Source organism: Anopheles funestus, chromosome 3RL, assembly GCF_943734845.2.
Source record: "Anopheles funestus chromosome 3RL, idAnoFuneDA-416_04, whole genome shotgun sequence".
Taxonomy (NCBI): Eukaryota; Metazoa; Arthropoda; class Insecta; order Diptera; family Culicidae; genus Anopheles; species Anopheles funestus.
The window spans coordinates 76,962,116-76,989,594 of NC_064599.1; the positions used below are offsets into that span (position 1 = coordinate 76,962,116).

Genomic DNA, 27,479 nt, shown 5'->3' on the forward strand with positions numbered 1-27,479 from the left:
GTAATTGCAATACGTTTAAACAATATCTATTTATTACAGACAAGAAAAAAGTTTACTTAAATTAGGACACGTCCTTAAACGACGAAACAAATAATACCTCCTTCAGTAATACAACAACGTCGATTCGCGTGTCGGTACGTTCTACCCTAACGTAGACACACTAGAAACGCATGCACAAATTTTGTGAGGAACCACAGCCCGGCCTGCTTCAGTCTTCCCGGAACGCTTCGTTGGCGTAGGTTGTGCTTTTGGCGCTTCGTTCCGACATCGTATCACTGATGGCTAGTGCATCGGTTCGCTTTTTGCCGTTCGCTTCCACCTCGATCGAATCCAGCGACGCACCGGTGTCCGCGTAACGATACCGTATGGCTAGCAGCATGAACAGTCCCATGTCGAGGAACATAAGCGCGGCAAACAGGAAAAATTCCACCGATTGTGACTGTACAAATTTGGCTTCGGCGATAAACACCACCAGCATGTTACCGATCGCGACCGTAAGCAACCAGAACGCCTGGATGACCGATTTCATGCTTTCCGGCGCTTGCGAGTAGGAAAATTCGAGCCCGGTTATGGAAAACATAACCTCGCCGGCGGTAATGACGACGTACTGTGGTACCAGCCACAGCATGTGCACCGAGTTAGACGGAGTGATGATGTGAGTTTGAAGATTCTGAGAGGAAAAAATCGAGAAATCCAGATTATTGCGCCATCCGACAAGGAAGGTTTACGTGTGACAAGTAGTGTGGTGTGAATCTGATTCCGATTTATGAATTAGAAGATTCGCGATTCTTTTAAAATTTGTTAATTTTCTGATTCTTATTCTGAATCATGAAACGTTAAAGATTAAATCATCCTAAGATATTCGTGAGATATCTTTAGACAGTCTACTCAACGAATCATGACTGGAAATTGATTCTTCGAATGATTCTTCGCAAAAGATTCGTTAAGCACCACACTACTAGTGACAACAGTCTCTCTGCTACTCACAAATTCGTTCTCCAGAAACTCATCCAAGATCAGCGTGTACACTCCGCCTGGGCTTAGTTTGACGGTAGCGATCTGTCGCTCGCCAACGTACACACCGTACTCTCCCTCCGTGACGGCCATCTGATCGTAACGGTTGAGCGAAATGTTGTACACGATGGTCGGGCTGCCGGTGTGCCGCAGTGAGATGTGCTTCGTGGTCTGTACGTTCGCGAGCAGCCGCATCCGGGGCAGCCCGTTACGGTCTTTCTCCGCCGTGTCGGCGTACTCGACCAGACTGCTCTTGCCACCTTTCCGGCTGATGAAGTAGCTGACCGCGTTGCCCGGATTCAGATAGAAGGTACCGCTGAACTCGGTCATGTTTTCCCGCACGCATCCGATTTCACTCGTTTCCGCCCGGAACTGGAACGTGGTGTTGCTGTCGGGTACGTCGATGTGCAGTGCCTCGAAGGCGCCCCGCGATGGTACGTTGAAGCCGGTCAGGTTGGGTATATCGGTGTGGAAGCGATAGTCACACGGTAGCCCGTTGAAGATACGTAGCTGCGATTCGTGGCCGGCCGGTAGTACCGCGTCCGTACGATCGAGCGCAATCTCCACGAAGCCGGACAGTACGAAGGCTGCTCCAGCCAGCAGTCCACCGAGCGAAAGTTTCTGCAGTGGGCGCCGAATACCGACCTTGGCCAGTATCGGATAGACGAGGCTTTCGAACACGGGAATGAAGGCCAAAATCAGGAGCGGATTGATCACCTGCATCTGGTCCGGCTTGATCGTGTATCCTGCGAGTTCACCGTCCATGCGCGTCGCCTGAAACGTCCAGCGCGAACCCTGCTGATCGAACAGTGCCCAAAACACGGGCAGCGGTATGTAGAGGATGAGAATTTTCAGCAACGACTTAATGTCGGCCACAATCCCTTTGCCGTACTTGGACTCGGCATAATCGAGCCAGTGTTCGCGTGGGTTGGCCACACCTTCCTTCGACCGTACCGATAACGCATTGCCAATGCACTTGAACACCAGCACGATCATGTTGCCCGACGGTTTCTTGATCGTGTACATCGTTCGGCCGCACACGAAGATCACGATCGACAGGATCATAAGCACGGCCGGTACACCGAACGCCAGCGGGAAGCAATTGTTGTCCCCGAAACAGTGCACATCTTCGCGCAGGATCGGTGTCAGTGTGGTGGAAATGAGGGATCCGGCATTGATTGCAAAATAGAACAGCGAGAAAAATTTGGCCAGCTGGACCGCCTGTTCCGGAAGCTTAAACTGATCGCCACCGAACGCCGACACACACGGTTTGATACCGCCGGAACCGACCGCGATAAATAGCAGCCCTAGCACGGTCATCGATCTGAAAGTGCAAACACACACACATGGGAATGGTGATCAACTGTGGTCAGCAGGGAATAGGGTAGCCAACAAATCACTCACGTGGCAGGTAAATTCAACGGTGGAATTGCACCGAGAGCAATCAGCGTACTTCCGGCACAGTACACGATCGAAAGGTAAAAGATGGTCTTAAACTTTCCCAACCAACTGTCGGCCAGAATGGCTCCCATTAGGGGGAAAAAGTACGCCAGACTGGTAAAGATGTGGTAGATCACGGTAGCGGTGTCCTTGCTGTAGGCGAGCTTTTGCGTAAGGTAGAGTGCCAGAACCGCTGCGGAAAGGATAAGAAAGAAAACGGCCGTTAGTGCGCACATTTAAGGAAGGATGATGCTGTGTCTTACTTCGCATGCCATAGTAGTTAAATCGTTCGCTAAACTCATTGCTGATGATGAAGAATATTGAGCGAGGGTACCGCACGGGCTGGAAAGAGGACGGAGAGATAAGAAATCTTATCTTAGAAATCTTAAATCTTAGAATCTTACAATGCATAGAACTCGTTGTTCTACTAAGCCAAAAGTCGTTCTGATCATTTAACTCTGGGAAGCGGCTACGAGGTGTTTAACAACTTTTGACTGGGATGGTTTGAATGGAGAAGTTATCTCAGTTCTCCCCGTCACTACATCCTTAGCAATTGTCGCATTTGCGAACAATTTTCAAATTTTTTTAATTTTTTTAATTTTTTATTATTTTTTACTCTTTTTTTTTGTTTAAATCATTATTTAAGTGAAAAGAAACTCATTGCAACTAATTGGCATTAAAATAAATCAATTTCATTTTTTTTTGCAAAATTTCTCAAAAAAAACGTAAGGGGTAAGCCTTATGAAATTTTCGAGTGGAAATTTTTTTTGAAATTTTTTTCTGATTTTTTATTCTTTTTTTAATTTAAAGCATTATTTGAGTGAAAAGAAACTTATTGCAACAAATTCGCATTCAAATATATCACATTTAAAAATTTTGCTGAATTGCAGAAAAATGAGGAAAATTTTACATTTTCTCAAACAGGGTAAGGAACTTGGTTCCTCGAATAACTTCTGGCACAGACATCTGAGGGCATGGCCGTCCAAGAAGAAAATGTAGCCATTGGTGCCATCTATCGACCACAGGTTAAAGATTGGCGATTCGTTAGATACCGACCGAGTTATAGTCAAAATTTGGTGCAAAAATGAGCCTTAGTAAATGTTTATTTTTTTGAATTTTTTGATTATTTTTCACTTTTTTTTTATTTAAGGCATTACTTGAGTGAAAAGAAACACATTGCAATCGATTGGCATTAAAATAAATCAATTTCATTTTTTTGCAAAATTTCTCAAAAAAAACGTAAGGGGTAAGCCTTAAGAAATTTTCGAGTGAAAAATTTTTTTGAATTTTTTTTCTGATTTTTTATTCTTTTTTTAATTTAAAGCATTATTTGAGTGAAAAGAAACTTATTGCAACAAATTCGCATTAAATTATATCACATTTAAAAATTTTGCTGAATTGCAGAAAAATGAGGAAAATTTTACATTTTCTCAAACAGGGTAAGGAACTTGGTTCCTCGAATAACTTCTGGCACAGACATCTGAGGGCATGGCCGTCCAAGAAGAAAATGTAGCCATTGGTGCCATCTATCGACCACAGGTTAAAGATTGGCGATACGTTGGATACCGACCGAGTTATAGACAAAACTTGGTGCAAAAATGAGGAAAATTTTACATTTTCTCAAACAGGGTAAGGAACTTGGTTCCTCGAATAACTTCCGGCACGGACACCTGAGAGCATGGCCGTCTAAGAAGAAAATGTAGCCATTGATGCCATCTATCGACCACAGGTTAAAGATTGGCGATCCGTTGGATACCGACCGAGCTATAGGCAAAATTTGGTGCAAAAATGAGCCTTAGTAAATTTTTATTTTTTTGAATTTTTGGATTTTTTGATTATTTTTCACTCTTTTTTTTATTTAAAGCATTACTTGAGTGAAAAGAAACACATTGCAATCGGTTGGCATTAAAATAAATCAATTTCATTTTTTTTGCAAAATTTCTCAAAAAAAAACGTAAGGGGTAAGCCTTAAGAAATTTTCGAGTGAAAATTTTTTTAGAATTTTTTTTCTGATTTTTTATTCTTTTTTTAATTTAAAGCATTATTTGAGTGAAAAGAAACTTATTGCAACAAATTCGCATTAAATTATATCACATTTAAAAATTTTGCTGAATTGCAGAAAAATGAGGAAAATTTTACATTTTCTCAAACAGGGTAAGGAACTTGGTTCCTCGAATAACTTCTGGCACAGACATCTGAGAGCATAGTCGTCCAAGAAGAAAATGTAGCCATTGGTGCCATCTATCGACCACAGGTTAAAGATTGGCGATCCGTTGGATACCGACCGAGTTATAGGCAAAATTTTGTGCAAAAATGAGCTTTATGAAATTTTCTAATTTTTATAATGTTTTTATTTTTTTCTGATTTTTTATTCTTTGTTTAATTTAAAGCAATATTTGAGTGAAAGAGACTTATTTGAACCAATTGGCATTAAAATAAATCAATTAAATTTTTTTTTACAAAATTACTCAAAAAAATCTAAGGCGATAGCCTTAGGAGATTGGCCATTTTTTTATATGGAGTTTTGCAAAAATTTTCTGAAACGCGTTCGCAAACGCGACAATTGCTAAGCATTTAGTGACGGGGTTACGCATATTTTCATTGAAGGCTCGCGTTACTCACAATTATTACGATAAAGCTCACACCTAGATTTTCTTGGAATTCGTTTATTTTGCACGTAGTCTCGTGACACCATCGTGTTGATAGAGGATAACGAACGCTCTGCCTGGTTCAAATACTCTTAATAGTATCCCATAGGTAAGAAGGTCTGCTATCGTATTATTCTCAACACGTGCCACTTCCGAATGCGTGTCTTATCCGGTTGGAAGTATGAGTTACCGCGACGCAAGAGTTGCAGCCACGTGCCAACAACTAGCTTGAAAAAATAATATTTTTCTTCCTTCTGATGTTTGCTGTCTTGTAGGCATTTAAATCACCGGTAGCTAACAGTGCTAACAAAAGGAAAAGAACCTTTGCATGTAACACATTGCATTCTCTTTCAGCACCTTGCATGTTGCCATAACATTAAGCGTGCGGAACCGAAAACACACACACACACATCTACAGAGATGGCCAACAAGCATTCCACAAGACGGGCGAGCACTTGCTTGCGTCGGATTTTGGACAATGTTATGGGTCACACAGCTGAAAGCAGCCGAGCGTAAAATGAGGAGAAGGAAAACCAAAAATGATTACTATGCGTTTTTGGTACGAACCTCCTGCAGTGGGGGGACGGGAAATGGCAAGAGACCAAAAATAGAAAAGCCTTCACCGTGGCATTTTGCTCCCGAGGTTGGTCAGAAGGTTGCGGGAATTATGACAATAAACAAAATTGGTGGCAAAAAAAAGCTTACAGAAAACTGTAATGAGAAACGCAACACTTATAAAAACGATCAGCAAATTGAACAAGCTAACTAGTTGTCTGATGCAATCGAGGTTTGTTCTTTCTGATGCAATTTATGTACATTGCAACTTTTTTATGGGAGCGTGAGAAAATATTGCTTTATCGATTGGAGCGAAAAAATGTCTGAATTTATATGATATGGGACTTACTTTAAATTTAATAAAGTTTCACATAGTTTCTAACATAGTGTGGTGTAATAAGTTAAGAAAATGTCCATAAAATAATAAATAGTTTGCATTAAATACAAAAAATTAACTTGAAATTGTGATTTTAATCCATAACACTGTTAATAATGAAAGAAAATAAAAGAGTAAAAGAAAGGTACAATCAATACTAATGAAGTGTTCGTGAATTGTATTAAGTTTGGAATTGTATATATAAAAGCAATTTAAAAACAAACATGATCATGGCACAGTGCATGCAAATATTATTGACAACGGCGGCTACACTTTTTATAAAAGAAGTCAAGGAAAGCCAGAAGACGTTGAGGACCTCCTGAAGTTCCAAAAGCGAGGAGAAAAAGAAGGACTTTCGAAAGTACTGCTTAGTTTCTGGCCTAAGATTTCTTATATTTCAGCAAAAGCAAAAGTAACAGCAGAAAGACATTACATTACAAATAAGGCAACATGTATATGCATTTGCGTCAATGAAAGTAATGCATTTCACGGGTGCCGATTGATGATACGCCTCAGCACAACACATTTTGCGGTCAACCACAATCAACTACCGAACGTTATTCCATTTAGTGCGAATCTACTTCAATTCCCTTCAATTAAACACCAACCCACGAAAGAACAGCCCAACTGACTGCGTAAAGTGTAGGCGCGTGTGTGCACTTTAACGATGCACATGTCGCAAGAAGTGTGTGCAACGAAATGCAGTTCCATGCGTTTCTGAGAAAAAAATTATGCAACCTGCCTTATGCAGTAGAAGATCACAGTCCACTCGTCAGCTCAAGTGCTACCGGCCACCCAGTTGACCTACATGCGGGTATATGACTTTAACCTCCAGTTGGACGACTGTTTGCCGACAGGACTCTCCACCACAGCGAGTTCCCCATTTCATCTGTCACACTGTCAAAAATGTGTCGATCAGGGTTTTTGGGTGCGTGATTGAAGGTAGTCCGATCTCGGTAATTGCCGATTTGGAAAAGGTATGTGAAAGAAGTACACGACCCACTGGTGCTGCTGTTGTCTCAGACATGCCTCCACGTTTTTCGAACCTTTTCATTCAGCCCGTCTCGTGAGAGTAAAAGCGGGTCAATGTTACGCATGCGCTCACACACATCCAACGCCACCGGTTTCGGGCCTCTTTCCCTGGCATCCACCGGACAAAAACTGGACCGTCAATGCCGCACGGTTTTGCGGTTTGCCCATCGGTACGCATCTTCGCGGGCTTTCGGTCCGCTTAGTGAGCGATGGAGCGTTGATCGAGTCGAGCCTCCACGATCGTGGCGGTAACGGGCAAGGTACGAACGAAACGAGCGCACGAGTTCATGGTCAGATTTGTTTTGCTATTGAAAGTGATTGGAACGTAGAAGAAGTGGTTGATAAATGACACTGCGGAACTGAGTCGTTTTCAAGGATCGGTTCCCAATGTCTTCCAAGATAATCGTATGCAGAAGCAACCAATTTGATTTGTTTAAGCACGTCCACCAGGTGCTTTCTTCTACGAAAATGATACGACTTTATGTGGGCGTTTTAAAGGACGATCATATTCGCGCGCTTCAAGGATGTGTTCGGTTTTGGGTGTGGGTGGTTTATTGGACTTGATCGTTACTTGAAGTTTATGATGTTGATTCAAGGAAGTCTGTGAAAGTAGAGCTTATAAGTCCTTCGCTATGGTTCATTCATGAAGTTGGGGAACTGTTATCTTAAACATTCAAATTTCCAGATATTTACAATGTTAACGAGTTTTGACTTTAGTGAGTCATGATGTAGATGAGACGGTTGGCGATCTATTGCGGCTTAATAAAAATATCTTATTGATATATCACAGATTTTGAGAGAAATATGCACAGAAAAACGGTTAGAATAACAATTAATAGTTGGCCATGTGATGAGAGCAGAACCGGACAACCGAACTCGCTTAGTCTTTTTAAATTCTTCACAAGAAACAGGCGGGACGTAACTATAAACCCTTATACCAAAAAAGCAAATAAGTATTGGGGTTTTTGTCTTCCATTCAACTCTTCAGCTCTGGTAATTATGTACTTTACAAGGTAAAAAAAGAAACCATAATCAGGCATTGCAGCAAATGCCTCCACTCTACCGAAAGACGATCAGTTTAGTGCGGGGTTTGGATAATTAACTTAAGCTAAAAATTACTGCCAAACTCACCCATCCGTGAAATGGCGTCTCTCGGTAGAAAGCACTCATAATAGAGATGTAATGCAGGATGAGAAGATAAAGGAAAAAAGGGCCAGTGAAAAGACCCAAAAGCAGAATGTCTGACCATCATTAAAATCGACACGTTATCACCATGCGGTTCAGGTAACAGTAGAAAAGCAGTGTAGTCCGCTAATTGCTGACCAACAATATATGCGGGTGCGTCTCTGTTTAGTATCTGCAAACCGCTTAATATAGTGCCGAGGGAAATTTTATCTTCCATTGCTTGTGCGTCACCGAGCAAAAGGTTCACACGCATTGCATTGGACGCAGAACTAGAAAAGGGTTTAAGGTAGAAAGGATTGCGAGACGTAATGCACACCATTGCAGTGTGGAATAGTTTCAGTCACAGTTCACGCCGTAGTTATTGAAGCAGAACGTAACCACCTGTTTAAAGATGGCGATAAATGTCAAACGTGTGCGATTGACGGTTTTTTGTGTTTTTTGTTACACTGCAGCACATTATTACCACTATTAATTACAGCTAGCAATATTAGTAAACACATAATTATTACCGGTGTGCTATTAACTTCGAAGCGCGTTGAAACCATCGTCGTTGCCTGCCAGCTGGCTCGGGATAAGAAGCTTTACGCGTATCTTATCGGGTGAAATGTACTCGTTTAACCAGAGCGTACGGGTTGATATTTAACACCGTTTCAGCTTCTCGTCCAGTGTAATCTAGGTGAAATATCTTCTTCTTGCGCGGCAATTGCTGTTGGGCCAGCTTCACTAATAAGCACTATCACTTGCGATGGACGCACATCAACACTAGCTAGATCAGTTGTTTTGTTTGATTTGGGAGAAAGATAGCAACACACTGTACCTCGAGCTGATGATAAAGAGCTGTTAATAAATGATTCACGATCACCGTAAAACTATCTGAAACGCTTCGTATGTACGTTTGCTTCAAGACGGCAAACTGTCAACGATCGTACGATGTGTGTGCGGGTGTTACGGTTTGTTACGCTCCCGCCCAGTATGATACATCCTCTTTCTACAAATGCAAATTTACACACTAATGCAAAAGAAGTTCCATTTTCACTTCTCCTTTACAACACTAATTGACGATCACCTTCCGCTCAAACCGAATTCCGAATCAACGGAAGATGAATAATGGTCACATAACTCGCATACCGTTACGCCAGTAAGTTGGTAAGCAAAATTTTGGCAAATTAAAGGATTCAACGAAACAGAAAACGTAACCCACACATGAATCTAACACTAATAAAAATACACACATGCAGGTTGATACTTTCTCTTCGATTCTTTTTCACCGATAATGAACTACTACTAGCATTCGGACATCGGCACAACTTCCCAAAAAATGCGTTACGCTAACGTGGTAGGTCACGGTTGATAGAACGCAAACCATTTTTTTTGTTTGCTTCGGTATGCTTGAACCCTAGTGCTTCTGTTAGTAGAAAGATACGTTTTTTTTGGAGTTCGATTGTACGTGTATGTTTGGTTTTTTTCTTTCTTTCGGAATCCTACTTTTCTTCCTCTTTGTTCGTCACATCGGTAAAAGATCTTCCGGTGCGTGAAAGTGGCCGGAAGCGATCGTGATGCACTTTGGAAAAATGTAATTATCTAGCAGTGGGTTTTTAATTTTTTTTAAGAGTATAGGACGGGGACGGAAGACGAAGAAACAAAATCAATCGATGACCCACACACACACACAAACGGTAGCCCGTATCATAGGGAGAGTGACTGATTTAATGTGCCTTTGGATAGTAAAACAAAAAGTGCGCGGCAAAATCAAACAAAACCAGAAAAGAACAATCGTAACACTTCACACTGCACTGCACACTACTCAATTGAATCTAATTTTGCGTGCTATACCCACTACACAAAACACCCTTGGCAGTAATAGTTTTGCTACTAAGTGCGCTAATGTCATCGCGCGATCGATCGTTGGCTAACGCTAACGCTCACTGTACAGGTGTGCGTTTATCGGACGGACCCGTACTCGCTCGATCGTCCAATGTACAATGTGCGTTACGCTCAACGGTTGACGGTGGACTGAAAGCGTGAGCCTAGCTACCACCTCGTAATAAATGTGGAAAATTAGTTTTCAATAAACACCCCACCCGAACGGCTCGCGGACTGTTTGGTTGGAACCGGACGGACGGATGCTAGGAGACCTTGCATTTTTTTAACGCTGCTGCCATGTATGCACCACTGTATGTATGATATCGGCCAGACGACGCTGTTTGGGGAGGGAAGTACTGTGATTGACCGTACACAACCGCGCGCTCCCTACCATTACGATCGGATCCGGGCACAGTGTGACAATTCCACCGTAATTGTATTTGTATAGCATTATAAGCAGTAGAGTATTTTTTACAATTTTGTACAACTTTTTATTATTAAAAATGATAAATGGAACATAATTATAGTTTATGTTCCCTAATAGGAAAAAAGATCTTGATCTAATTCACTTTTGGATCAAAGAAAATCAAAGTTACCTTGCCGAACTTCAAGCTAGAATTGCTGTGCGATATGCTACACCTCGAACAACGCTTAAAACATCTCTACATATTTTACTTGTTCATTTTATAAAACACACACCCAACGACTGAGAACACGCCGGCAGTAAATCTACCATAATATTTACACAATTGCATGCGATGCCGAGCATGAAGTGTGTGTTGGGGAATCCTCTAGGGCGAAAGTGTCTAACCGATCGTCTAGTGCACCAGCTAGATCGTTCAGCCGGTGGGGGTAACACACCTTTGTAACGCGTTACAACACAACCAGTATAAAGCGTTAAGCTGCCGGTGTCTACACAGAACAGCACCAGCGGAACTGAGCAAGTATGATATGAAGATGATATCATTGGGCTTTGTAAAGAAAAGATGCAAATGAGATGAATTTTATCTCTTAATATAGCGTGCTATATGTTTACAGTTGACATCATGTTTACTTTATCAAAGATGGAAGTGGACGAGGTTTCGAGATGCAATCCAGCAGCACCAACCAGGTTCATTTAATCGGATGGTTATTCTGACGATATATATGGGGGAAGTTGCTTGCTGCTTTAAGGTTACCGTAATCATCGAAAAGTGTAATTACTGTATGACAACATCATCAAATACCATTACCATCAACGTGGAATGGGTGAGTGTACGTGTTACCGGCACGAATTAAATGAGATGCGTTTCGTGTTACGCAGACGGTGCTTACGAAGCAATGATTGGCAGCTGGAATTACTAAGGACAGATACACCTGATGTTTGATATTCAAGCGAATCTGAAGGAGCATAATTTAAGTGTAGCAAGTTAAATATATTCATTTGATCAATATTGGAGTTAATTGCTTTCTTGAGAACAACCGATCGTTTGATCGACACAATTGATCAGAGCATTATTGTAAGTAAATGTTATATGTTCGAAAGAATAAACTAAAATTTTATGTCTCTTAAACTGAGCTAAAGCTAAACAATTTTCAATCGCTGGTAACGCATTAGACCAGTATAGTATTTCTCTTCTCTTAAGAAAAATAAATGAATAAAATTACGATTAATTAATCGAAAAGAAAAAAAAAACCATCCTCGCAACATGCCCGATAAGAAAAAATGCAGGGTGAAGCAATTAACTGAAGGTAACCAAGCGGGTAGCGAGAGAAATTTTAGCCGTTACATAGGTGCGTCAATTGATTGTTTTTTTTCCTCGTTTTGGATAACTGTTAAAATATGATAAATAAATTGCTTTTAGTATAAAAACGTCAATCAATTACAAAAGACAAGAAAGAATGGGATTTTTTTTAAATAACTTAGAAATACATAGAGAAATAGCCACGAAATTATTATCATACAGACAAGTTGACATAGAAAAGAAATGTCGGAAAGTGCGTGATTTAAAAATTAAAAAAAAAATTATTTATCGACACATTGACCGAGAACTCGGCGTCTTTAAAAACCCGTTTAGCCTTGTCACTCGTCACAGTAACATATTTTTTCTCCATCCGCTGTGGCAAAAAACCATTTGCGGCAGAACAGATTTTTACGGTCAATGCCATCGAAAGTGACAACCGCCATGGCGTCGGATCGTATACCGGATAGTGTGAAAGTGAAACTGACGTCGATCCAGTTGGCGTTGAAGTGGTTTGCATTGTTCACTTATCATGTTTTGCTTGTTGCTTCCGTGCTTGCTTCCACATCGAGACGTATTAGGACACGATTAATATGTTTTGCGTGGAGGTTGGCATTTCTTGAGTGAACCGAAGATGTCGCAGAAATTTATTTATTTGTTTATCTTTTTCTTCAAGGATGTTTCGCACTATTTGGACCATATGTTAAGCTGCTGTAGATGCTGTAGGCAAAAGGTGATACACGGGACGGCGACCGGACAAGGCTATTTTAATAATTACGAGGATTTGTACGGGAGTAAATTCATGTTATATTTAATTACAATTAAGGACAAATTAATGTTATAAACTATTGTCCAAAGATAATCCCGAAGTACCTGGGGATTTAAGCGCGTAGTAAGGCACCTACCTCAACTACTTTCCTCGGTTGTAGAAATCATCAGAAAATATATACGATGTGAAATTGATCGCTAAATAGTCTGGTGGTAGCTTAGTGGTCCAGTCTTTTAATACATCCACTATTCCTTTTCAAATAATGGCCTAGGATGAATGTGATTATTGAACTGATCCTCAACGAGGTTTTGGAGATGCGGATCTACTCCAGGTTGTGTGAGGAGTCCTAGATCTAGACGTATATAGGACCTGCCTTAACTATTTATATTTTTTTCGCAAATAAAAATACGAAACAACCGAACTGATAAAAGAAGAAGCGCCTACAAGCTATGAATCACGCGCCATCCTAATCACATGCAAAAAACCAGTCCAAGCTGTCAATTAGGCGGTCAAATCGAAACAGCTGTCTACTCCTCAACATCTATAATCGTACTTCTATCAATCACATGCACATGATAACAAACGTAACCGTTAGTCACATTACTTCCTACTCACGTGCATTATGATCCATGTCTTGGCCACATCAAACCACCGGTTCAGATTAATTGTCATTCAAAAAACGATGATAAAAAGGCAACGGATGATAAAGTACCCGAAGTTCTAGTTTAATTCATCGTTTGACCATCGTGTGAAATGTTTTACGAAAGCTGATCACACGACCAGCCCCAAAAACCCGTAACTCATCGTACCGGTATTAGATGCGTACGTATATTTCGGTATATAAAGATAATCATTATCTCATCGGTTTTCTGGAGGAGTGTAATTGGCTGCCGATAGGGGCTTATCGGATGCGAGCTTGATTGCCGAATTGCCCGATATTGGGAGAGAGAAGATTTCTATAAAAGTCCGAACAGAAAGTATGCTGTTGCTGAGACTCCTGTCGTGCAGTGAAACAGTGTACAACTTTGTGGAAGAGTTCGTGTTGATCTAATGTAAGTTTAAGCCAAGTGTAAGCCGTTTAGTGGTGGAATACTTTGGAGCTCAAGTGAAGATATATCATTGATAAATTTAAAACTCTCTTAAAGTGTAACTTCTTACAAGGACTGCATTTCGATTCAATGCGACATAGTTTGTCACACATAATGTTCAGCTTCTTCCAAGACATTAAATTCAGTCTCTATCAAGTGATACCTAAACAGTCCAGTTTTTCTGCATCAATTGAAATACTAGTGAGAAACCAAACGATTAACAAGTTAATGCGTCCTTTATCAATTTAGCACGCTGCTGGAAGCTGATTACGATTATCTTTTTCCAATCCATGACGCACCTACGATGTACGTGATGCAGATATTAAGGAATACTACTGAAAAACTCCCTTTCTGTTTCCATCCCTTAGCGGAAGGAATAGAAATAAAATAGTAGAAAACAATCGAGAGTGTGTCTTAACAAATGGTGCCCATATTTCTATGGTGCGATAGATTAATAAATTCACGCTACGGACAGCTGATTAGAGAGCAATTTAGTGGTCGTGTTACTCACCCTGTTGATAAGCTGCTGCGATAAAGCGTATAAATTGCAGCCTATACGTCGCGATTCAGTACAATGACTTATTGAACAGGGGAAATCGCTCTATCACCATTGCGCATTCGCTAAAGTTCCATCTAAACACTTTGTGTTTGCAGATAAAGGGTGACAATGGCCACCTCCAGCTGGGATAAGTTTATCCTACTGCTCTGGAAGAACTGGATCATCCAGAAGCGTCATTATGTGCAGACGCTGTTTGAAATCCTGATCCCCGCCATTGCCTGCGTTGTGCTGATAGTGGTCCGCGGTCTCGTGGATGCAGATGTGTACGATGAACCGACCACATGGAAACCGCTGGAAATAAACACCGTTCGACATATGATGTAAGTGGGCAAGAATGGGCTTTAAACCGTATGTTTGGTGGCGATACTCACTCTTGAAACGTTCAAACAGGCCAGAATTGAATCCCAACATAACTCCGCCGATAACGTTCATGCTAGCGTACAGTCCCCAGTCTCCGCTGACCGAAAGGATCATGAGAAGGGCTGTCGATCAAATCTTGGAACCGATCGATTTAACTGGTTTTGACAACGGTCAGCGTATGGAGGACTTTTTCCGGCTTAACTATTCCCTAGCAGGTGTAGAATTTCCCGAAAGCTTCCGAAACATCGATACACTGCCAAATAACGTTACCGTTTCACTGCGCTTCCCGGGCGAGATGCGAACGCTGCAGGATGACTTCACCGCTTTCTGGGCGAACTGGGCAACGGAGTTGATGTTTCCCGCGTTCCAGATAGCAGGTGCCCGTGAGCGTGAACGAGATGATGCAGGATATCCGGCGAACTACTACAACGAATCGTTCATCGCGGTACAGAGTGCCGTCTCGCGAGCGATCATTTTAGAGCGCGATCCTTCATTTGCACTGCCGGATATTTATCTGAATGTAAGAGATGAGATTACCGGGTCGACAATAAGTGCACACTAACATTACTTATCGGTTTACTTTCGACAGCGTTTTCCCTATCCACCTTACTACAGTGATCCACTGCTGACTGGATTTGAAAATCTGCTTCCACTAATCGTTGTCATCGCATTCTTCTACACCGCCATCAACACCGTCAAGTACATCACGGTCGAGAAGGAGAAACAACTGAAGGAAGCAATGAAGATCATGGGTCTACCGAGCTGGTTGCACTGGTCGGCATGGTTTGTCAAGTGTTTGCTGCTACTGATCGTATCGATCTCACTGATCGTGGTGCTGCTGTGCGTGAATATTACCACCAACACGGATTTAGCAATCTTCGAGTACGCCCAATGGACGGTCGTTTGGTTCTACCTGTTCGTGTTTAGCATCACAACGATCTGCTTCTGTTTCATGGTGAGCACGTTCTTCTCCAAGGCTAACATTGCGGCCGGCATTGCCGGTTTGCTGTGGTTCATCCTCATCGTGCCGTACAATATTGCGTTCTCGAACTACGACGACATGACGGCCGGTGCGAAGTTAGCACTCTGTCTCTTCTCCAACTCTGCAATGTCGTTCGGTTTCATGCTAATGATGCGCCACGAAGGTACAGCAACAGGGTTGCAGTGGTCCAACCTATTCGATCCCGTTTCGGTGGATGATGATTTTTCTGTCGGCGATACGATGATCATGCTGTTGGTAGATGCTGCCCTCTACCTGCTGATAGCACTATACGTGGAGAAGGTGTTCCCGGGTGATTTTGGAATTGCGGAACCATGGTACTTCCTGTATACCAAGCGGTTCTGGTGTAAAGAATCACAGAAAAAGCATGAACCAGCGGCAACTTTGGACTTTAGGACCGGGGACATGTTCAACGTCGAACGAGAACCAGATGGAAAGTATGCGGGCATCCGGATACGTAAGCTGCGGAAAGAGTTTAAAAAGAACAAGGTAGCTGTACAGGGGCTGAATCTGAACATGTACGAAGATCAGATCACAGTATTACTCGGTCACAATGGTGCCGGCAAGACCACCACCATGTCCATGCTCACCGGTATGTTTTCACCCTCGTCCGGTACGGCACTGGTCAATGGGTATGATATACGGGACAATATAGATGCGGTACGAGGATCGTTGGGATTATGTCCCCAACATAATGTGCTGTTCAACGAGATGACGGTAGCGGAGCATATCGAGTTCTTTGCCCGGTTGAAGGGTGTACCGAGAAGCAAAATTAAGGAAGAAATTCGCCACTACGTCCAGCTGCTAGAGTTGGAAGATAAGCTCAACAAACAGTCCCACACACTGTCCGGCGGAATGAAGCGCAAGCTGTCGGTCGGTATAGCGCTTTGCGGTGGTTCGAAGGTGGTGCTTTGCGATGAACCCACATCCGGTATGGATCCTTCCGCTCGCCGTGCACTGTGGGATTTGTTGATAAAGGAAAAGCAAGGCCGTACTATACTACTGTCGACCCACTTTATGGATGAGGCGGACATTCTGGGCGATCGCATTGCAATCATGGCCGAAGGTGAACTGAAAGCCTGTGGGTCTTCCTTTTTCCTGAAGAAACGCTTTGGCGTAGGTTATCGGTTGATCTGCGTGAAAGGTGCGAACTGTGACCGTAATCGGCTGACAGGGTTGCTTAGAAAGCACATACCCACCATCAACGTCGATACCGATATCGGATCGGAACTGTCGTACGTACTCAATGAAGACTACACTGCCGTGTTTCAGGATCTGTTGCGTGAATTAGAAGACAACGTTGAACAGTGCGGCATAACTAGCTACGGCATTTCGTTGACTACCCTAGAGGAAGTGTTTTTGCGTGTTGGTAGTGATTCATACGCTTTAGATCAAAAATCAGGCTCGATTGATAACGAGCCTGCTAGCAATGGGATGAGCCATGGTGATTCAACCGTCACGGTGAATCAGACGAGCGATACCCAACCGCTACTGGGCGGTTCCGGTCTCGTTTGGAACCAACTGTTTGCCATGCTGCTGAAGAAGTTCATTTCCACCAAAAGAAGTTGGGTGCAGATGCTGGTCCAAGCGTTGATACCGATCTATTTTGTGATCGTTACCGTAATCATCGTACGGACCTTCCCAGGACAGACGGATTTACCTCCGATACCGATCAACGTGTACAATTACAGTGCGACAAACACGATCCTGCAGGCATCGGCACCCGGCAGTCCATTCGTTGATGGATTCAGAGCACTGTTCGGGGCGTTTCCAAGCACCCATCAGCTACAGGTCATCGATAAGGATATCGTGGAACATATCCTAGATCTGGTAAGTACCTTATCACACTTTATAGTAAGTTGTTCTTCAGCTAAACATTGTCTTACGCATTCCATCTCCAGTCGGTCGAGAATATAGGGCTTGTTAACCGGGAGTTCATGGCGGCTGCATCAATCACTGCCACGAATCATACCGTTTGGTGGAACCCAACCGGGTTTCACACTGCACCTTTGGCATTGAACTTTATGTACAATGCCATCATCAAGTCGATCAACACGAACTTTGAGATTACCATCATCAACAAACCGTTACCATTCAAGGCTGAAACAAGGGTAAGAATGACGCTTTACAAGGGATGTACAAGGATCTTCCCTACTAAGAATATTGCACCCTTTTATCATCCTTTTCTTCATTCAGTTCACGCAATTGCAAGCAGGCAACAATCTGGGTTTCCAAATATCGTTCAACACGGGATTCGCGATGTCCTTCATTGCGGCACTGTACATCATGTTCTACATCAAGGAGCGCACAAGCCGTGCCAAGTTGCTCCAGTTCGTTAGCGGTATCAACGTGTTTACGTTCTGGATCGTGTCCTTCCTCTGGGATTTCTTCACGTACGTCATCACGGCGCTCATCTACATTGCGACACTGGCCGCCTTCCAGGAGGAGGGTTGGTCCACCTTCGAGGAGCTCGGACGTGTGTTTCTAGTGTTGATAGTGTTCGGTATAGCGTTCCTGCCCGTGACCTATCTGTTTTCGTTCTGGTTCGAAGTACCAGCGACGGGTTTCGTGAAGATGATGATAGTGAACATATTCAGTGGAACGATCTTCTTTACCGCCGTGTTTCTACTCGGGTTTGATGGGTTCGATCTGAAGGATGTGGCCAACGGTCTCGAGTGGGCATTCATGATATTCCCGCTGTTCTCGCTCAGCCAAAGCCTTAGCAACATTAACGTGCTGTCCACGACCGAATCAGTCTGTCGGGAGCAGTGCACGGAGGAGACGACCGCCCTTTGCTCGAAGGAGTACATCTGCAGCCTGCTGCCACAGTGCTGTGATACGAACATCTTCTCGTGGGAAACGACCGGCATCAATCGGCAGTTGTTGTACATGGGTCTGGTGGGTCTGGTCGGATTCCTGATACTGATGGGCATCGAGTTTCGTGTTGTGGAGCGAATGTTGAAGCGTCGTAAGCGATCGTCCGGTACGGCCCTTGCACCGGTCTTTGAAGATCCCAACCTAGATGACGATGTCTGGGAGGAGAAGAGACGCGTGAAATCATTATCCGATGGTGAGGTGACCAACACAAACCTCGTGATAAACGAACTGACCAAGTACTATGGCAAGTTCCTGGCGGTAAATCAACTCTCGGTCTCGGTGGAAGGTTCGGAATGTTTCGGATTGTTGGGTGTTAACGGCGCTGGTAAGACGTCCACCTTTAAGATGCTCACGGGAGATGAAAACATTTCGGCTGGTGAAGCATGGGTGAAGGGTATAAGCCTCAAGAGTAACCTCAACCAGGTGCATAAAGTGATTGGGTACTGTCCACAGTTTGATGCACTGCTGGAAGATCTTACTGGCAGGGAGACGATGAAGATATTTGGTCTTCTGCGAGGCATCCCCAAGCACGAGATTGGATTCGAAACGTTGCGCCTAGCCGAGGAGCTTAACTTCATGAAGCACATCGACAAGCGCGTGAAGGAATACAGTGGTGGTAACAAGCGGAAACTTAGCACGGCACTGGCACTGTTGGCGAATCCTGCCGTTGTCTATCTGGACGAACCGACCACCGGTATGGATCCTGGAGCAAAGCGTCACCTTTGGAACGTAATCATCGACGTGAAGAAGGCGGGTAAATCCATCGTCCTAACGTCACACAGTATGGAAGAATGTGAAGCCCTCTGTACCCGGCTAGCCATCATGGTGAACGGTGAATTTAAGTGCATCGGATCAACGCAACACTTGAAGAACAAGTTCTCCAAGGGTTACTTTTTGACGATCAAGCTCAACCGTACGGGCGACGGTTCAACGGCTAATGGTGATCCGGTGAAACAGTTCGTGGCACACAACTTTTCCCAGGCAGTACTCAAGTAAGTGCAACCTACTGATTCTGTGTTTGTACAGCTCAGCAATGTACAGCCGTGGTCAATCGATTAATTCTGTGCTTGTTTTATTACAGGGAGGAATACCACGACTCTCTAACGTATCACATCACACAATCTGAGCTGAAGTGGTCCACAATGTTTGGACTGATGGAGCAAGCCAAAAAGACACTTGACATCGAAGATTACGCACTGGGTCAGACATCGCTCGAGCAGGTTTTCCTGTTCTTCACCAAATATCAGCGAGTTACCGATGATAACTAAGACCCTGTTCCGGATCCGATTAGTACACTAAGTTCTAGGTTTACCATTCACAAGTCTTCATTGATTAAACGCCACCATCTGTTCGTTATGTTCGTGTACCTGATAAGTCGGCGAGACGGAAGGAATACTAAAATTCAGCGGACATGCCACTAATATCAACCACACACACACACTACAGGGCACTGATTTCTTTTTTTTCGTTGCTACTACCCGTACCAACCCCCATTAACTGTCGTACTAAAGCACGTGAATCATTTATGAGATTTCGCTATCATTAATCCCCTGGATCAATTTTGCGTTCGGTGCCGGGAAATGGGTGTAGTGTTCCGTACCATCGGAGCTTCGCGTTATCGGTTGTATCCTCTCTGCTGTGCTAAAGGTACAAAACCACTCAAAACACCTGCCGAAAGGGACGGGTCGCTCATCGATAAATGTCCGGCAACCGGTGAGAAACGTTTCAGTCCGTCCATAACACAGTGTTCGAAAGGTTCATCAGTAAACTTGCAGGCCTGGTCACAGGCAACTGTCGTTCCAGAGTGCGTACAACATTGTTTTGTTCGAGTGTGTTATGTGCCGGACTAAAAGTGTAGGACAGGGAGCGTTCTAATTGGGCCTGAAAGGAAAGGTACATTAACGCACACACCTAGTATTATAAGCTTTTCCCGGTAACATCGGTATGGAATCGTTCCCATCGCGTAGGAAGTTAATTATGGACGTTATGTGGTTCCGGTTCAGACCGTGAAACGTAGGTGTAGGAACTGCCAAATGTTTCAACCATGAACTTTGTAACAACTCTGGTGGAAGTTGAAGGACATTCTCAAATAAAAAAAACGGTTTTGTTCCGGGCCTGAATGTGCCTAACATTTCGAATGGTGTCTAACTGATAACATTAGTGATAAATTCCCACTTGTATAGCATGAGGGTATAGTGTAACGATAGAATTCCTATGAAAGAGGTCTTTTTGGACGTGGATATCAATGATTCAGTTTGTGGGACCTGTCTAGTGAAAATTTCAAGAAATATGCGTGCCAAACAACGACGTAAGGAGGTTTGACCCAACAGCATGAATCATCCACTGTAGAGTGTTCTGGAGTGACATTACAAATTTTCGCAAAATCCTAAACACCGTCAAAGTAAAGTGCAGAATCATTGTCTGAGACCTCCTAACATAAAGTGCTACATCATTGCAAAACGTAAGACAAATCATCGTCCGATAGGGCTGCACGTTATAGCACCACGCAAAACTACCTTAGTTATCCTGCCCGGCTTAGCCGATATCGCGATAACGATTATCGCACACGATGAAGATAATTTTGTAAAGATTTTCAAACAACTCTACTTACGTTTTCTATTGCGCACCGGAAATATTTGTCAGCATATAACGATATGTTAGCGATAGGGAGCATGTGTTGTCGTGTCGCAAAAAAAAAAAAGTTTACAACATTGACACGAAATCAATTTCGGCAAGATAGTAATACATTTCCATGATGTAAACCAATGATGCTAATAATTTTATATACCTTACAAATGAAAAAAATGAATAAATCCTCCATAATCACTTTTACAGTAAAATTGTACAGATAACCATAAAAATGAGCACCTCAAATTGGGGCAAGTTCGTCTTGCTCCTGTGGAAGAACTGGATCATTACCAAGCGCCACTACCTTCAAACATTCTTCGAAATAGCCATTCCCATACTGGCCTGTATTTTGCTGATAGTGATCCGTGGATTAGTCGATTCGGATGAGTTTGACGAGCCGACCGTATTTAATCCACTCGAACTGGATACTATTTCACATCTCAGGTAGTTCTCAAAATTCCTAAAGTGTCCCTGGAACGCTGTTGATTATAATCCGTTTTTCATATGCAGGAATAATCCGGAGATAGAGCCCCCTATCATATATTCCATCGCGTACTCACCCCAGAGCCCTTTGCTGCAGAACATTGTGCAAAGATCAATCTCCTATCTGGATGAAGCGTTGGAAGTATTGCCCTTTGCTAATGCACAGTCCATGCAGGCCCATCTGCAGGTGAACAATGTCTTAGTTGGGGTCGAATTTCCGGACGCTTATGCAGTGAGTAACCTTGTGCGGTTGGGTGCCGATAGTGTTTTATTCAATTTTGCTTCACGTACGATTAGACCTTATCGCAGCTGCCGGAACAAACAATTCTATCACTGCGTTACCCGAGCGAAATGCGAACGTTCCGCGAGACGGGATCAGAATTCTGGAACAACTGGCAAACGGAGCGTATGTTTCCTACCTTCCAAGTACCGGGTGCACGTCAATACGAGCGCGACGACGGTGGATACCCCGCGAATTACTACAATGAAACGTTTCTTCAAGTTCAGAGTGCCATTTCTCGATCCATCCTACTGGAACGTGATCCCAACTATCAGTTCCCAGATGTGTACCTAAGTGTAAGTTACCAGATGTTTAAAAACAGATGTTGTGGCGAGCACATGCTCATATCTAATCGATTTTCTCTCCATTCCCTAGCGCTATCCATATCCTCCCTTCTATAGTGATGTGCTGCTGACAGGGTTGGAAAATTTGCTTCCTCTGATCATTGTGATCGCGTTCTTTTACACCTGCATCAATACGGTGAAGTACATAACGGTCGAGAAGGAAAAACAGCTGAAGGAAACGATGAAAATTATGGGACTTTCTAGCTGGCTGCACTGGTCTGCGTGGTTCGTCAAGTGTATCATTCTGCTCATCATTTCGATCTCCATCCTTACGATACTGCTGTGCGTTAGTATCACGACCAACACCGATCTGGCAATATTTACCTTCGCCGACTGGTTCGCCATCTGGTTCTACCTGTTCATGTACAGCCTTGCCACCATCACGTTTTGCTTCATGATGAGCACCTTCTTTTCGAAGGCAAACACGGCGTCCGGAATTGCCGGGTTAATGTGGTTCGTATTTGTGATGCCGTATAACATTGCCTTCTCGAACTACGACACGATGTCTCTGTCGGCTAAGTTAGCACTCTGTCTGTTCCACAATTCGGCCATGTCGTTTGGATTTATGCTGATCATGCGTCACGAAGGTACCACAAACGGGTTGCAATGGTCTAACATGTTCGATCCGGTAACGGTGGACGATGATCTGAGTGTCGGTGCAACTATGATGATGCTGCTGGCCGATACGGTGATCTATCTCGTGATTGCCCTCTACGTCGAGAAGGTATTTCCCGGCGAGTATGGTGTGGCAGAACCGTGGTATTTTCCGGTGACGAAAAAGTTTTGGACAAATAAAGTCACCCCAGTGGACAGTGGTACGGATGGTACGGAACAGAACGATCCAACTTCCAACACTTTAGAGCCTGAACCGGTCGGAAAGCATGCGGGCATTCGTATTAAGGGTTTGCGAAAGGTGTTCAACAAGACCAAGGTCGCCGTTAAAGGGCTACATTTGAGCATGTTCGAGGATCAAATAACGGTGCTGTTGGGACACAATGGAGCCGGTAAAACGACCACCATGTCCATGCTGACCGGTGTCTTCTCACCCACGTCCGGGACGGCGCTTATCAACGATTGTGACATCCGGACAAACATAGAGGGAGCACGACAGTCGTTAGGACTTTGCCCGCAGCATAACGTACTGTTCAACGAGATGACCGTTTCGGAGCACATTAAATTCTTCGCCCGACTGAAGGGCGTAGAGAGCAAAAATATACCACAGGAAATTGATCATTACGTGTCGGTGCTGCAGCTAGAAGATAAACGACACTCCCAGAGCCACACACTATCCGGTGGCATGAAGCGAAAGTTGGCCGTCGGTGTGGCACTGTGCGGTGGCTCGAAGGTGGTATTCTGCGACGAGCCAACCTCCGGCATGGATCCGACCGCACGTCGCGCACTGTGGGATCTGTTGATACAGGAAAAACGTGGCCGAACCATACTGCTGTCAACTCACTTCATGGATGAAGCGGACATATTGGGTGATCGCATTGCGATCATGGCCGATGGCGAACTGAAAGCAGCCGGATCTTCGTTCTTTTTGAAGAAACGCTTCGGTGTCGGGTACCGGTTAATTTGTGTTAAGGATGACAGCTGTGATACGACGCGTGTAACTGACCTGATGGGAAAACACATCCCCAACATACAGGTGGACACGGACATCGGTACGGAGTTGTCGTACGTGCTGGATGATAATTACACCGCCTTGTTTCAACCACTGCTGCAGGATCTCGAGAATCATTCCACGGCGCTCGGCATTAGCAGTTACGGTATATCGTTAACAACGCTGGAAGAAGTGTTTCTGCGTGTCGGCAGTGACTCCCATTCGCTGGATAAAAAGCCAACCAACGAATTGGATGTTCCTGCTCGTCCCTATGCGTTGGAACCTTCGAATGGGTCCACCGTCACACTAACGCTCGAACAGGATCAAAAGCTTCTCACTGGATTCCCGCTACTATCGAACCAACTGTTGGCAATGTTGCTCAAGAAAGCGATCGCAACCAAGCGCAGCTGGATCGCACTGCTGGTGCAGATCTTTATACCGATCTTCTTCGTCATCATGACCGTCGTGATAGTGCGCTCGTTTCCCGACTCTCTCGCAATGCCTCCACTGACGATCGATTTTGAAAGTTACACTACTACCGTAACAGTGCTGGAAGGCACTTCTGCCGATACGAGCGTGATACAGGCGTATCAGCAGCTTTTTGAAGGAGCCGGATCCAGTCGATCACTGGTGACGATTACAGAATCGATGGTAGACTACATTCTGCAACGATACGACCAGAATTTGCCCCAGGTGAACAACGAATTCATGGTGGGAGCGTCCATTACACCGACCAACCACACTGTTTGGTTTAATGCGCAAGGATACCACACCGCTCCGCTGGCAGTGAACACGTTCTACAATGCAATGTTGCGCACGGTCTGTTCCCAGTGCTCGATATTGATCACAAACCATCCACTTCCATTCCGCCCGGAGACTAGGGTAAGTGGTGAAAGGTGTTTCGTTGGGCTAGAGCTCTTTTTTACTTACCAAACGTCTCGTTTTAGTTCACACAACTGCAGGCAGGTAACAATATGGGATTCCAGCTTGCTTTTAATACGGGCTTTGCAATGGCATTCGTGGCTGCCCTCTACATCATGTTCTACATCAAGGAGCGTGTAACCCGCTCGAAGCTGCTGCAGTTTGTAAGCGGTGCCAACGTGCTCGGATTCTGGCTGATATCATTCCTTTGGGATTTTATGACATTCTTTGTGACGGTTATGTTTTACGTTGCCATACTAGCCGCATTCCAGGAGGACGGTTGGTCAACTGGCGAAGAGATTGGTAAGGAACTAAGCATGGTACATGGCAACCCTTCCGGCATGTGCGTTACTTAGATGTGCTTTTATTTTCCTTACTCCACCAGGTCGAGTAATTCTTGTAATGGTCGTGTTTGGATTTGCCTTCCTGCCTCTCACATATCTGTTCTCGTTCGCATTCGATATACCGGCGAGCGGGTTTGTGAAGGTGATGATCCTGAACATCTTTACCGGTACGATCTTCTTCATGACCGTGTTTTTGCTGCTGTTCGATGGGTTTGATCTACGGAATGTTGCCGAGGGCATGGAATGGGCCTTCCTAATATTTCCGCTATTTGCGCTAAGCCATTCACTTAGCAACATGAACATTGCTGTCGCCACACAAGAGGTGTGTGATACGCAGTGTGGACTAATACCGAACTGTACCCCGCAGCTACTGTGCCAACTGTTTCCTCAGTGCTGCAGTAAGTGAATTGTCGGCAAATGGAACTGTGGAGTGAAGATTAATGTCTATGTTGTCTATATTCTAGATACTGAAATATTTACCTTCGAGCGTACCGGAATCAGCCGCAATCTGATGTACCTGTTCGTGGTAGGACTGGTATCGTTCCTGTTGCTCATGTGCATCGAATACCGCGTCATTGATCGTGTATTTAAACGCAAAACCAAACAGTCGGCACCACCGACCGAAGCGGACGATACCGACTCGGACGTTCGCATGGAGAAACTGCGTGTTCGCGGGATGACGGAGGGTGAAATCACTGCCAACAATCTTGTACTGCGCGATGTGACCAAATACTACAAGAAGTTCCTCGCCGTCAACCAGCTTTCGCTGGCAGTGGAACATTCACAGTGCTTCGGTTTACTGGGCGTGAATGGTGCCGGTAAGACGACCACCTTTAAGATGATGACCGGCGACGAAAGCATTTCGTTCGGCGAGGCATGGGTTAATGGGGTGAGCTTGAAGAGCAACATGAACGAGGTGCATCGTCGGATAGGTTACTGTCCCCAGTTCGATGCACTGATCGATGATTTAACTGGTCGTGAGACGTTAAGAATTTTTGCACTGCTGCGTGGAATACCGAAATCGGAAATTCCGGCACTTTCGAACCGATTGGCCGAAGAGCTAAACTTTGCCAAGCACATCGATAAGCAAACGAAGGCGTACAGTGGTGGTAACAAGCGTAAGCTCAGTACAGCTCTTGCCCTGATGGGTAATCCAGCCGTCGTCTATCTGGACGAACCGACTACCGGCATGGATCCGGGGGCACGTCGACAGCTGTGGGATGTAGTTTGTAAAGAGCGTGCAGCCGGGAAAGCAATCGTCCTAACCTCACACAGTATGGAAGAATGTGAGGCACTGTGCACCCGGCTTGCCATTATGGTGAACGGCGAGTTTAAGTGTCTCGGTTCTACACAACACTTGAAGAATAAGTTCTCCAACGGGTACTTCCTCACGATTAAGTTGAAGCGCAACGAGGAAGCTAACAGTGGACGGATCGATGAAGTTAAGCAGTACATCGAACAACAGTTCCCCGAGGCAGAATTGAAGTGAGTAATAATTTAAAAAGGATTAACTTGTGGAACACTTTTCAAATGACAATGTGTCGATTGTTTTCCCCTAGGGAGGAGTATCTCGAATCGGTGACGTATCAAATTCCGTCAGCCAACACACGATGGTCCACCATGTTCGGCATCATGGAGGACGCCAAGAAGGTGCTAGATATCGAGGACTATGCACTGGGTCAAACTTCGCTCGAACAGGTGTTCCTATTCTTCACGAAATTTCAGCGCGTAGAAGATTAGGTGATTGCACACCTTACTTCATCATCACATCATACCTCAGGGACTGATGGGCTTAGGGTAGCAAGAATGAACGATCTTTACGAAATCTACGGGTAGTTATTTATAATTGTGTCTTAAACAGTGATAATATTTATTTAAATGGAGAATATATGTTGTATGCAATGCCTTGCTAGAAGTACATCAAACAGAACAACGTGAAATACTACAAATTGCTCGAGCATCAGAACCCAATGTCGAAACACTCGCTAACGTATAGAGATCAGTAATAGGCCTACTGAGAACGCCTCTAGAAGATCTCTTGCCTCTTGGTAAGAATCGGCGGTGCAAAAGCATAATAACTTCTTCCGTGATAGTTGTGCCGTTGACTGCCTTCCCAGCAGTCGATGTCTCGTGATAGAAATCTCGCATCTGGTTATCGAGCCGGTAAGTTCTTCATCAGCTTAGGGCTAATCATCGATGAACCGCCTTGCTCAAATGGTGCGCTACTACAGTCGTATTCGCATGAAACGAAGTCTACGAATCGATGTGTACTCGCTAAGGGATGTGTCCGGCTGACGTGCTGATGCTTAGAAGTACGAGTAACTTCGTAGCTCATGTTGCAAGTCTTTATAGGTATCGCAGAATAAATTTATTCCTCTAGAATAAACAA

The 27,479-nt window shown here is 44.1% G+C and overlaps 3 protein-coding genes across 7 annotated transcripts; 2 read left to right on the plus strand and 1 right to left on the minus strand.

Annotated features, from left to right (window-relative positions):
• Window positions 1–10: 10 nt before the first annotated feature.
• LOC125766980 (peptide transporter family 1-like) lies at window positions 11–10,290 on the minus strand. Of its 5 annotated transcripts, none has more exons than XM_049433148.1 (6): window positions 10,211–10,290; window positions 8,760–9,073; window positions 2,718–2,796; window positions 2,419–2,647; window positions 988–2,338; window positions 11–670 (listed from the first exon to the last, which is right to left on the minus strand). In XM_049433148.1, exons 2-6 carry the CDS (start codon window positions 8,793–8,795, stop codon window positions 209–211), a joined length of 2,157 nt encoding a protein of 718 aa, XP_049289105.1. In that variant the 5' UTR covers window positions 8,796–9,073; window positions 10,211–10,290; the 3' UTR covers window positions 11–208. The 5 variants fall into 5 exon arrangements, with proteins under 5 accessions (XP_049289105.1, XP_049289101.1, XP_049289102.1 ...); XM_049433144.1 differs by having other exon boundaries at window positions 10,088–10,287; XM_049433145.1 differs by having other exon boundaries at window positions 8,760–9,087; window positions 10,084–10,287.
• A 3,153-nt stretch (window positions 10,291–13,443) lies between these two features.
• Window positions 13,444–19,927, plus strand: LOC125766950 (phospholipid-transporting ATPase ABCA3-like). Its single transcript, XM_049433071.1, has 7 exons — window positions 13,444–13,655; window positions 14,346–14,570; window positions 14,641–15,130; window positions 15,200–17,440; window positions 17,512–17,721; window positions 17,807–19,479; window positions 19,569–19,927. The coding sequence occupies exons 2-7, from the start codon at window positions 14,359–14,361 to the stop codon at window positions 19,753–19,755; spliced, it is 5,013 nt and encodes a 1,670-aa protein (XP_049289028.1). The 5' UTR covers window positions 13,444–13,655; window positions 14,346–14,358; the 3' UTR covers window positions 19,756–19,927.
• On the plus strand, window positions 19,924–27,446 carry LOC125766951 (phospholipid-transporting ATPase ABCA3-like). Its single transcript, XM_049433072.1, has 9 exons — window positions 19,924–20,380; window positions 21,323–21,559; window positions 21,626–21,830; window positions 21,896–22,174; window positions 22,254–24,707; window positions 24,773–25,049; window positions 25,132–25,488; window positions 25,555–26,575; window positions 26,650–27,446. The coding sequence occupies exons 2-9, from the start codon at window positions 21,348–21,350 to the stop codon at window positions 26,828–26,830; spliced, it is 4,986 nt and encodes a 1,661-aa protein (XP_049289029.1). The 5' UTR covers window positions 19,924–20,380; window positions 21,323–21,347; the 3' UTR covers window positions 26,831–27,446.
• The last annotated feature ends 33 nt before the right edge of the window (window positions 27,447–27,479 follow it).